Source organism: Pimephales promelas, chromosome 20 (assembly GCF_988280905.1).
Source record: "Pimephales promelas chromosome 20, fPimPro1.hap1.1, whole genome shotgun sequence".
NCBI classification, from domain to species: domain Eukaryota; kingdom Metazoa; phylum Chordata; class Actinopteri; order Cypriniformes; family Leuciscidae; genus Pimephales; species Pimephales promelas.
Window position 1 is genome coordinate 6,304,450 of NC_142788.1, and position 13,284 is coordinate 6,317,733.

The 13,284-nt window shown below is 44.9% G+C and overlaps 1 protein-coding gene across 1 annotated transcript in view; it reads right to left on the reverse strand.

Moving 5' to 3' along the window:
- Nucleotides 1–8,979: 8,979 nt before the first annotated feature.
- The window catches only part of LOC148970532 (uncharacterized), a 29,957-nt gene continuing 25,652 nt past the window's right edge, over nt 8,980–13,284 (reverse strand). The window contains exon 7 of the mRNA XM_089124593.1: nt 8,980–9,113. Within this exon, the coding sequence (XP_088980719.1) occupies nt 8,980–9,113 (134 nt within the window). The remainder of the gene's footprint in view (nt 9,114–13,284) is intronic.

Sequence of the window (13,284 nt, forward strand, 5' to 3'; positions counted from 1 at the left end):
TTCTCGACTGCCCAGAAGCAGACGGAGGCGATCAAACATATTCTGCCCCGACGGCCAGCTGCTGCCTCCACCCAGCCATCGGTGCAGACGCCTCCCCCTGCTCGCCGCCGAGGACTCCCCCCTGCGGCTCCCCTCCCTCCCAGCAGCAGCCTTCATCCGGGTCGCGTCGCGGAGGAGGCCGCAGGCAGGCGTCACAGCCCCCTCAGGCCGCACGCCCCGCTAAACGCCAGGCAAAGCGACGTTCCTGAGATGGGCTGCTCATTGATGAAGTTGAGTGTTTCCCAAGAGGAGGTAGCAGGCCCCCTCCTTCCCCGGTGGAGGGTCGGGGGAGAATCTTTTGTTCTCCGCTCCTCGCTGCTCACCCACAGTTGGTTAAAGAAAGACTCAACATCATCACTGAGCACACAGACAGGAATGGGTGCGCTCGACGTCCCAGTGCGTCGACCCGCTCATTCCTCTCTGTCTCTAAGGGTGCTGAGGGGAGCGTGTGTCGTCCCTCGACTACGCCCCTCCCCTCTCCCTCTGTCGCCAGACCCCCGGCAGAACAGACACCAGTGGAACATGCGTCCTTCCCTGGTCTCTTCTGTTGGGGAGCGGGGTTCGACTGTGCATCCGTGCGGGGTAACTCCTGTGCGCATGCCAGTCTCCCCGCCTCGCTGCCCCTCCGGGGGGGCGTCTGTGGTTCGTATGACCCCGCTGGTACAGTTCCTGGGAGCTTGGCTAGAGCTCCCCGGCCTGTCCCGCTGGGTCATCAGAACGATCAGATTCGGCTACGCCATTCAGTTCGCACGGTCTCCTCCCTGTTTCAGGGGAGTTCGCTCCACGGTGGTCGGCGGCAATGCCCCGGTCATGAGAGCGAAAATTGCGACCCTGCTGGCGAAGGGTGCAATCAAGACGGTCCCTCCAGCCGAGATGAGGTCCGGGTTTTACAGCCCCTACTTCATTGTCCCCAAGAAGACCGGTGGGTTACGACCGATCCTGGACCTGCGCATTTTGAACCGTACTCTTCATCGACTACCGTTCAAAATGCTCACAGCCAAACGCATTTTCGAATGCGTTCGGCCTCAGGATTGGTTTGCAGCGATCGACCTGAAGGACGCGTACTTTCATGTCTCCATTTTGCCTCGACACAGACCGTATCTTCGGTTTGCTTTCGAGGGCCAGGCATATCAGTACGCGATTCTCCCATTCGGGTTAGCTCTGTCTCCTCGTGTCTTCACGAAGATCATCGAGGCAGCCCTTGTTCCCCTTCGCGAACACGGGGTTCGCATCCTGAATTATCTTGACGACTGGCTGATACTGGCACACTCTCGAGAGCAGGTTTGCGAACACAGAGACCTGGTGCTCCGGCACCTAGCCCGTCTGGGCCTTCGGGTCAACCGGGAAAAGAGCAAACTTTGCCCCGTGCAGAGGATCTCTTTTCTCGGCATGGAGATAGACTCGGTCGCCATGTCCGCGCAGCTCACGAACGAGTGCACTCACTGCTGACTTGTCTTCGTCAGTTCGAGGGCAAGAGTGCGGTTCCACTGAAACTTTTTCAGAGGCTCCTGGGGCATATGGCATCCGCAGCCGCGGCAACGCCGCTAGGATTGCTTCATATGAGACCGCTTCAGCTGTGGCTTCGCGATCGAGTCCCGAGGTGGGCATGGCATCGCGGCTCGCTCCGAGTTCCAGTGACTCCAGCGTGCCGCCGAATCTTCTTCCTGTGGTCGAACCTCAGCTTTTTACGGGCCGGTGTCCCTCTTCAGCGAGTTTCCAGGCATCTCGTTGTTTCCAGGGATGCATCTACCACGGGTTGGGGTGCCATGTGCAATGGGCATGCAGCCGCGGGTTCCTGGACAGGACCCCAGCGCCTCATGCACATCAATTGCCTCGAGCTGCTGGCAGTACGCCTGGCCCTGCACCGCTTTCGAGCACTACTCAGGGGTCAACATGTACTTGTCCGTTCAGACAACACCACTGCAGTAGCGTACATCAACCACCATAGGGGTCTACGCTCATGCCGGTTGTTGCAGCTCGCCCGCCACCTCTTGCTATGGAGTCAGAAGCACCTGAGGTCCCTTCGTGCAGTGTACATTCCAGGAGACCGGAACCTGGCAGCCGACGAGCTGTCACGGGTCCGCCCTATCTCCGGCGAATGGCGAATCCATCCCCAGACGGTCCAGCTGATTTGGGACCAGTTCGGGGAGGCACAGATAGATCTGTTCGCCTCCCGGGACTCATCCCACTGCGCCCAGTTTTATTCCCTGACCGAGGGTACACTCGGCACAGAAGCACTGGTGCAGAGCTGGCCGCGGGGCCCACGCAAGTATGCGTTTCCCCCAGTGAGCCTTCTTACACGGGTGTTGTGCAAGATCAAGGAGGACGAGGAGCAGGTCTTGCTGGTAGCCCCTTATTGGCCCACCAAGACGTGGTTCTCCGAACTCATGCTCCCCGTGACAGCACCTCCTTGGCCTATTCCTTCCTGTGGCACCTCCGAGGCAGGTTTGAGTTCGCTGCCACCTGTGGTGGCGGCAACCATCACCTCCGCTAGAGCGTCATCCACGAGACACCTTTACGCGTTGAAGTGGAACCTCTTCGTCAGCTGGTGCTCTTCTCCCGGAGAAGACCCCCGGAGATGTTCGATCAGTGTCGTGCTTTCCTTCCTGCAAGAAGGGTTGGAGCGCAGGCTGTCGCCCTCCACCCTTAAGGTTTACGTCGCGGCCATTGCCGCGTCTCATGACGAAGGTAAGTCCTTAGGGATGCACGACCTGGTCATCAGGTTCCTGAGGGGAGCGAGGAGGCTACATCCGCCTCGTCCTCCCCTTGTACCCTCTTGGGACCTCTCAGTAGTTCTAAGTGCTCTGCAGAGGCCTCCCTTTGAGCCTTTGCAATTGGTAAAGTTAAAGTTTCTGTCCATGAAGACAGCACTCCTGGTTGCACTGGCCTCCATCAAGAGGGTGGGGGACCTGCACGCATTCTCCGTTGACGAAGCGTGCCTGGAGTTTGGGCCGGCTTACTCTCACGTGATCTTGAGACCCCAGCCTGGATACGTGCCCAAGGTTCCCACCACTGCTTTCCGGGACCAGGTGGTGAACCTGCAAGCGCTGCCCCTGGAGGAGGCAGACCCAGCCTTGGCACTGCTCTGTCCGGTACGTGCTCTCCACACCTACGTTGACAGAACGCGGTGTTTCAGGACCTCAGACCAGCTCTTTGTCTGTCATGGGGGAGCCAGAAGGAAAGGGCTCTCTCAAAGCAAAGGCTGTCTCACTGGATAGTGGACGCCATTGCTTTGTCTTACCAGCAGCAGGGCCGACCGTGCCCCCTTGGTGTGACGGCCCACTCCACTCGAAACGTGGCTTCCTCTCGGGCTCTAGCGCATGGCGCCTCGCTAACAGACATTTGCAGAGCTGCAGGCTGGGCGACACCAAACACCTTCGCGAGATTCTATAATCTGTGAATTGAGCTGGTGTCCTCTCACGTACTTGCTTCCGCCAGTACTGGACCCGCTTAGGTGTCTTCGCTTGCTCGCCATTCCACTCCTCGGACTGGATAAATGCGCTATTCCTCAGTAGTCTTCCGTTGAAGCCTTGAGTCCTCCAGCACCTACGATGCGGGCACCACTGCTGTTGCTCTGGATGCCGGCTAGGTGCACGGTTCCCGATGGTAACTGTCTCATGTGTATTATCCACTGTAAGCCTCTCTGAGCATGTGTCTTCCCTTGGCAAGCCATCTGCCACCCCTGGAGTTAAATTCCTGTAGCCACCTGCGGTTGGTGCTCCAGTGTTCTCCATATGCGTCCCTATGCGGCCATATGTGTATCTGTAAGTCCTCCTTCGGTAGGCATTTGGTAGCATGTCCCTCCCGGGATATGTTTCCCAGTGTACCTTGGTATTCCTGTGTCAAAGTAGGATCCCTGGTGATAAGCTATGTTCAGGGGTCCAGACTTTCGCAGGGCACTGGAAGACAGCTTGAAGATGGCGTGATGGCACTGACCCCCATTCTCCATCACTTCTGACATAACTCGAAGTGACTACGAAAGGGAACGTCTCGGTTACGGATGTAACCCTCGTTCCCTGAGTAGGGAACGGAGACGTTACGTCTCCCTGCCACTTCTGCTGTATCGCTGGGTAGACGCCGGAGTTCAGTCTTGGCTCCTCAGCGAAGACATACTGCGGTTGCGTTCACTTCCTCCTTTTATACCCACGGCGTGGGGCGGAGATACGCTATGCAAATTCCGCAGCCCCAAGGCATTTCCATGCCATTGGCTCGTTTTTAAATACTCGAAGAGGATTGGCTTTCTATGCGAAACCCCCATTCTCCGTCACTTCTGACGTAACGTCTCCGTTCCCTACTCAGGGAACGAGGGTTACATCCGTAACCGAGTCGTTTTCTCTTACTGCTTGAACTGTGTTTCTTTAGTTCACACTTGTGTACAGGCATGGTTTGTGAATGATTATGGTTATATTGATTCTGATGACAAATATAGCTTGTTCATTAACAAACCATATGAGTGTTTAATTCTCTGTCAAACCTGTTACATTACCATCACTGTGAAACTACAATAATAAAATACAGTACAATGACTTTTTTGAACTTATATGCGCAACCAAAAAAAAAAAAAAATACAGAGCTACACTGTCTTGTAAAAACAGAGATATCAAACATGCGCACATGAATTGCAACAATGGTGGCAATATATTTTGTATTTATTCATTCATGCAGCTGTGCATGCTGGGAGTTTTATACTATCCTAGAACCCAAAATGCATTGCGACATGAAATAAAATCTTTTACGTTTTCTAAATGAAAACGGTGACATTTAAACAGGCTTAAAAAAAAGATATACATTGCAGTCAAGAAGAAAAGTGTCTAATTACTTTCTAAGCATTAGTGATGAACAGCTTTTGTTAACAAGCAGAATAACTGAAGAAAAGAGAAACACAAGAAGTACAACCGTTTTCCAGCCACAGCCTTAGGCTATGTTTTCATGGAAATTATCTGAAGAGAAAACGCAAAAGTGTCATTGCGTTATCACTTTTTATTCTGCGTTTAGATGAGCATTATGGGTGGGAAATATGCGTGTATGGTGATCCAGAAGTGTGTGAAATTTGATGTAGTATTCACTCCAGGTGGCTAGGTGGCCACCTGGAGTGCAAAAATATCGATAAAATATTTTTATGATATCACCCGCGAGCATCCTCATGTAAACAGGGCCAGAGATTAAATCAACTGATGATAAAAAAAGACTTTAAATCTCTGAAGATCTCAATAGAGGAGGATTAAACAACTCCACAAACAGCATTACCAGCTTCACTTATTACTAACCACACTGACTTTATTCCTGTCAGACCCTCTTATTGAGAACTAACAGAGGTTTAGAAGTTGATGATTTATTGAGTTTTGTTTAAGGTCACCATGATCAGTGTTTGCTTTAGTTGGGCTCGACCCTTGACTTTTGCACATATGTTTTTCTCTGGCTGCTTTAACTGTTTATAAAACACATAATGGCACAAAAGCAAAGAAATAATATGATTAGGTGTTGATGGTTTAAGGATTTGTGATGACAATCATCATTTAATGTTTTGCTTTACTTATCTCATTAAGATTATAACCTATTATAAAATGTGTGATGTTTTACTCATTATACTAAAACTGTGATTTTACATGATGTGAGTCAGCAGTTTTATGGCAATCAGATAAAATTAATCTGATTGCCATAAAAAAGTATTTTTACAACCAGATTTTGCACAAAAACGTTTTCATCTATGGCCATTATTAAGACTCACACAAACATCAATTATCAGCATATGAATCTCAACAATGGTGACCATTAAAAAACATTCATGCTGCAATGCATACTGGGTACTAGCATAGTACAAAACTTATCCATGGCTACCTGCATTGTGGGCATGATATATATACAGATGATTTGTCCATTTTCTTTTATTCTTACTATTTGCTTTTATGTTAACTGTTTTTGTTATGACTTTAGTTGCTTTTTTTCTGATGTTCAGAGGTTTATCAGAATATTTTGTTAATTGTCACCATTGTTGAGGTCCATATGCTGATTCTTTATGTCTGTGTGTATCAGAATGTTACACAGTAATGACCATTAAAGAATCACAGATTAGCTATAATTCTATTTAATGAATAATATAAAACAAACAAATAAAAGATCATCTGTTTAGTCAGAGATTAGGCTCAGCAAAAGTTCAGTGAATCATTAATTGATGATTTACATCATCAAAACACAACCATTGATCCTCTGTCATAAAAAATGTATTTTATAAACACACAATTAAGGCAGTCAGAGAACAAAAGATGTAATTAAGTCAAAAGATGAACAAAAGATGTAATGAAGTGTATAAAGGGATGTTATAAAGCAAACACTGATCACCATCATAGTGACTTCAAATGAAACTCAATAAATCCTCAACATCTGAACCTCTGTTGAGTCTAAATGAGAACTGGTGCAGACAGAAATAGTCAGTCAGTCTGGTCAGTAATAAGTGAAGCTGGCAATGCTGTTTCTAGAGTTGTTTAATCCTCAAAACTTTTATTTATTTAAGTTGATTTCATCTAAGGCTGTCTGAAGTCAGTTGTAATTTCTCTCTCTCTCTCTCTTTCTCTCTCCTCTCCTCTCTTTTACTGTGTGGATAATGTTCAGTTTTGGGGGTTTCTGGTTTACTAAAGGCTGAGAGTCGGTACCAAACCCTAAAACCTATTCAGGCCCAGTCCAGTTATGGGTTAGTAATTGTCTGAAACTCGGGCCAGTTGGCACATGTGTGGCCATTGTCTTTAATCTAGATCTGGGCCACTCCAGGGACATCATTCTTTGCAGCATGCTGACTGTGGGAAAAGGGGCAGTGTGGACTAGAAAACATTGCTATGTGGAAAGAGTGGGGGGGGGGGGTGTTCCTAAGTCAAGATGTACCAATAAGTGGTTACGAACCACTCCTCACTGGAGGAGTTTACCTCCTGGAGACAGCAGCACCAGATGATTCTGTCAGCTAACATCAGTATTAAAGACTTTTAAAATCATTTACCTCAAAACCTACTTCCATGTTCGAATGCCTTCTGTTTATTATCCGATGTGGATTCTGATCACCGTACATTTAAGGTGGAAATATTTATGCACAATGAAAAAGACTATGCACGCTGTGCTGCTAACCATTACCATAGTAAATATGAGCGCTTGACGAAATCAGACAAATCAGAAAAGCTAACACAATCATGTTTTTATTTTATCTATAAGTACTTCTGGTCTCTTTATACAGGACTATCATAAAATAAAGCAACTGGGGTTTTTTTTGGGGGGGGGCTTCCTCTCTTTGATTGAAAATATAACTGTAGACTAGAGGGAGTCGAGAGTGCTAAAGCTCTTCAGGTCAGATTGTAAGGTTGTAAACCTGTGGTAAAACATCAATTGTTGGGTTTTAAGTATTCAAGTAAACAACAAAAATGCCAGCAAACAGCGATTTCTTTCTGGTTTTTTTTCTGATAAAACTTCCATCTGTTGGGGAAATGATGGGTTAGTGTGACGCTGTTCCAGAGAGGCGTCTTACGGGTGTGTTTTACTGAAACACTGTGGAGCTTCTGGCCCGACAGTCGGAACGCCTGGGGCTTTTAGTCCGGCACGGCCCATTTAAAGCCTGGCTCGCACTGGCCCAACACTGAAAACCCAGCTAATGCGTATTAGTAAGCTGATTCTCAAGTGTCAATCCTCTGGCTCTGTGAGCCTCTGCCTGGCAGTAAGACTGATGCTACAGCTAAGAGATCTTCAAGCCTCTGGTTCCTTGTGTTCCTGCCTGGTCTTCCTCCCCATCTTCTCACCAAATGCCACCTCTTCTTCTGCAGTCATCAACTCAGTCTTCCAGTGCTGGTCTCAGTGGTCGTCCTCTCTGCCTGTCATCGAATCGGCTTCCCTGTTTGAACTCTTTCACGCCTCACTCTCCTTGTGTCCTGTCCACAATCTTGTCAATGAAACGGTCACCGTGGTTTTGCCAAGTAAGACATGGTCCTGGATCAACATTCGTGTCCCAAAATGTAGTCCTAACCCAATCCCTACCCCTAAACCAAACCCTACCCATAACTTTTCCATAAAAGCATAGGGTAATGATTGGTGAATAACACTGATGTTTAAGTACTAAACATTAAGTACCTTGGATCTAAGCCTAAACTTGACATAAAATGTTACATGTACTTGTCCCTCAAATCGGATTGGTTGATTAGAATGTTGATCCAGGATCAACAAAGATGTTGATCCAGGAACATGTGGTACCTGGTGAAATCACGTTCACCTCAATGAAACAACGTTCATTCTGCGTCTGGGTCCTCTCTCTTGCAGAATTGTCATGATACTTTATATGCAAAGATGTTACCCAATTATAGCAAAGGACGTTCACATCAAAGTTTTAAAGAAGACGTCCTTTTAAATGGTGATGTCAAATTAGAGGGCTAAAATCTAAACTAAAATGTTTTTGATGTAAAAATCATACTAAGTGCACCTCAGGAAACCAAATTTCTAGAAACCGCAATTTATGCCCTCTTTATGTATCAAATCGTGACATGAGGGTATCGTTACACCCCTAATAAATAATTTTTACATAATATTGCTTCAAAAGTGATGAAAACGGAAAAAATAACCCTCTTGTACAATATCACTGAATAATAAGCTGAATAAATGTAAATGGCAGATTGGTTTAGTAATGTCTTCCTAAACTTTGCATCTGCAGCATGTTCCAAAGTCATAAAGATCCAGAGCAGGAGGTACTGTACCTCATATAATACAGCATGTTCTTCACTAGGCACACGTGTGTCAGTGTGATTAACTCTTATTTGAGTGTGTGAATCTCTTTATTAGTGTGAGAGCATCGACTGCAGGCAATATGAGCGTCGCCTGTCCACATGTGCGTCATAGTTACACTCTTCACCCTATGCAATTAACATTTCTGTGCACACATTGGGACATGCAGAGGTCATAACAGAAGTGCATGACTTATGAAGGAGCTTTATTCTTAGCGGAAAGCAAAATGCCATCAGAGAGGCCCACTGGAATAAGCCCAGGCCCAGAGACGCCAACTCCATTCACTGGGATTCTGGACCGGCTTCTGCCGCAGTCATTAAAACCATCTGGTGGGAATGAAACACATTTTCCAGATTAAAGACCCTTATATTTCTCCCCCCTCACTGAAGACTGAGCCATTTAGTGGGAGATCTGCGCCAGAGGGCAGCACACAGTACGAGAACAGCAAAGGACTGTGATGATTGAAAAGTTTGTGCAAGTTCAGCTTAGTCTATAGATTTACTTGGGGAAGTTTGAGAAAATAATACATGCATCTGTTTGTTTAACTGCACACAATCCAAACACAAGGGAAACGCACTGTAAAAAATATGTACTGTATCAGGAATGTTATGTACAGTTATGGTCACGAGTGGATTGTGCGGGCAAGTTGAAGTAATTCCTCAATATGAGAGGATTTGACCATGGATGTTTTTGTAAACGAGTGTCAGAGCTTCGAGTTCGCAAAGAAATGTGTGATGACAGATGAAGCAGTCAGCTGTACTGGGTCTGACAGGAGCTGCATCACAAACCGCAACAAAATGATCTCATAACGCTTTGACTGTGAACGACATTTTTATATGGATATTTGTTTCTGAAACTGTTTTCTATGCAATGCCTTTAGCCAATCAGAACAGTGGCCATTTACCAACAAAACCTTAAAGGAGCCGCACCTTCAAAACAGATCATTTCAGACAGAGGGTTAGAATGAGGGTTGCAAATAACAGTTTGAAAATAACAGTCCACGTAAATATTTGTTTGTGTGTGCAAAAACTTTATTAGTGAACCTCAAGGACCATATCAATATAATAATTTTTAAAAAATCATGTCATATCCCCTTTAAAGGTGCAGTGTGTAAATATTAGCAACATCTAGTGGTGAGATTGCGAATTGCAACCAACAGGAGTTACGGTGGCCGACAGGAAGTGATGTCATTGTCTGAGACAGCAGAGAGCCAGTTCAGCAATGAGGTTTCTTTGGGATAAAGTAAGGGATTGGTTTACTTAATTATTTAGTAAAACGATATGTTATTGCGAATATTATTGTTACTTCACCATCATCGTGTCAGTGTTTTATTCGCTAACTTTAGCTTGGTTCTTTGCACGAAGAACAACATACTGTAGTGACGAACCGCCTTTGTCCGTTTAGGGCCACTGTAGAAACATGTCAATGTAAGGGGACCCGTGGTGTGTGTGAATAGAAACGGCTCATTCTAAGGTAATAAAAACATTACGGTTCATTATGTAAGGCACTGCATTTCTGTCAACAGATCCTCCTAAATACACAATGCACCTTTAAAGTGCAGAGTTATAAGAGTTAATAAATGTTGTGTTAAATGACACATGTTAAGTTAAAAGTTAAGTGCTGCATGTTAAGTTAAATGACATTATGCTATATTATCCAAAATGTTAAAAAATTTTTAAAGGAATGTCAATGTGTCAAAGGGGCCCTTTTTGATATAAAACCCTATTGTCATAAAGCATCTTTATCATCAACGAGAGAGTCTGGTTCATGTGTACACTAATGCAATTAAAAACATGTATGAAAGCAGTGTGTTCTAACTCTAGGAGTCAGCAGATGTTTATGGCAAATAATTGTATTTTTTAACCTCCCGGTCTCAGCTGCTTGACTTATAAGCAGACAAACAAAAGTGCCGTTGTGTACATATAAAGTTTTGGAGCTAAATCCAAAGGGCCAAATACTTCAATATCAGTGAAACTCAGGTTGAGACCAAGTACTCAAACCATCGCCAAAAGGTATGGTTCACATTTCACATTTACCATTGTTTGGCAAATTTTGACTGACAAAATATAATGATTTCAATAGAAATCCACATGATAGGGATTTTGGTCATGTGGGTACAACGGGTTCAATTTTGGTCAAAATGGCTTCAAATTGGCTTTGCTATGTTGACCAATAGAAAGTTGCTTGGTTCAAAAGAGACTTCTGTGTGAGCTGTGCTTCATACAGTACATCGCTACATTATTGACAACATGTTTTTTCCCGCAAAATTTTGCCAATGTCGTACAAATGAATGAGCTCCTGGGAAACACTGAACGTTCGCCACTGACCACAGACATCTGTTAGTAAATGTGTGTCTGTGGAGCAGAGCTTGACACCACAAGATGAACATAAACACCCCACAACTGGGCTTTCTGTTGAGCTGTTGAACTGGTGATAGTCACATGGGCCCACTGAGGTCATCATGGCTGGAAAATATCACATGTCAGTCCATGGCATTGTCTGTCATAACATGATCTGCCCATTACATACTAAGCCATTTACACACACACGTATTATATACAGTTGCTGGTGTTGTTTCAAAACTTTTCATACTGAGATGTTCTCCATTACAAATATGAGACACGATATTCGAAACACCCCATGTTTACAAAAACTGAATGACTGATGTGTGTGTGTGTGTGTGTGATGGGAAAAGACTGCAGGAATTAGAAACAAATATACAGTAGACACTTTGACCCCTTAAAAGTCAGGAAAGGGAATCCTAGACAGTCAGTGTGGAAAGATCCATTTGTAAAGTCATCTGTTATGCCATACGGAACCGTTTGCCACTGAAACTGCTTAACGCACCAGTGGGGCTCGACAGCCTTTTAGACAAACGGGTCGGCGCGTATGGTTGGGTTGCGGAGAGTTCAGGTTACGGAGAGTTTGTGAGTTATAACGGAAATCATTATGAACATCAGCTATGCTAATTATTTCCCATCTGCCTTTCTGCTGTTAGATCGGGACGCTTGTTCCGAGAAAAATAGCGTTCGTCAGGTCCAGTTTTGTGTCCAGCCTCTCACGGGGATTTCGGATGCCCCAACGCCTGTGATGAGACGACTCAACGCCTGTGAAGAGACGACTCAACGCCTGCAATATGTTATGGCGCCGTTTGATTCATAAACAATATTTATATTTAATATTTATATTTAAACAATATGAATGTAAGCCAGAGGAGAACTGGCCCCCGACTGAGCCTGGGTTCTCCCAAGGTTTTTTCTCCATCCAATCTGATGGAGTTTTGGTTCCTTGCCACTGTCGCCTTGCTTTTGGCTTGCTTTGAGCTTGCTCAGTTGGGGTTATTTAGTGTTTAGCAATGTTGTTGATCTGTGTTGTGCTACTTTCATGTTATCACTGTGAAGCTGCTTTGACACAATCTGTATTGTGAAAAGCGCTATATAAATAAATGTGACTTGACTTGACTTGACTTAAAGGAACCTGTTAAGAGCTCTGTTACATACAGGAACTAGCTTCCCAGTTTCAGCAAAGAAAGCCCCCCTTCACTCCTGTTGGGACAGATTTGTGCTCCATCACTTCAGGAAAGCTGAGACTGATGTTATCAGCTTTTATCACTAAAATGGGGTATTTTGTAAAAAAAGATCTCACTCTCTTGTGCCTATCACTGATTGAAAGAAGTGTGATTAAAGTAAATGAGATTTTTTTTTTTTTTTACTTAAAAGTGATTCAGTAATTTTTCAGTTATTTTTTAAAATGTACCGGAAAATGTCAAAAAACAAAACAAAACATAATGCTCTAAATAAAGATGTGTGTGTGATTTATTACTAATGTTTTGCAAGTTACAGAGCAAAACGTGTCACAAAGGCCTCATCTGTATACCGTATACATGCATGTCGGCAGCCACTTTGTACAGTTTTACGTCATCAAATTGATATCGCTTCGTGAAATCAAATGTTGTGATGCATCCGAAATATTATACTTCCTTGTTCCTTCCTTCCTTGTATCCAAAAAAATGTATGTCACAAAAGAAGTATGTCCGAATTCATGGTGCTCATAATAACGTACGAGAATGAGAATGTTTATTAGGATATAATGTTTATTTATGTCTGATTATTGTTGTTGTGACTACTGAGGTCAGGCACACATGGATTAATCAGTTTGTCCAATAATGGAAGACAGACAAAAAAAGGAGCTGGCTGAAGTTCAGGAAGTAGTGCAGCTGTGCATAAAGCCAATTAAACAATAATCAGATAACAAGATGGGAGGGGGCAAGACAATAGACAGGAGAGCACATGGTACAGAGAAACAGATGACAAGCCAAGTGGTCACAACAAACAGGACTAGAACACAAGCACATGACAAACTGGGAATGTCAGAGCTCTGTCACCAATTAGATTAAAACCAGACAGAAGTGACAGAACCCTCACAGGTACTATAGTCTATAAGTCACGTGAAAATGATAAAATGGCGAATGTAGTTAGTCCAGATTACATTCATACA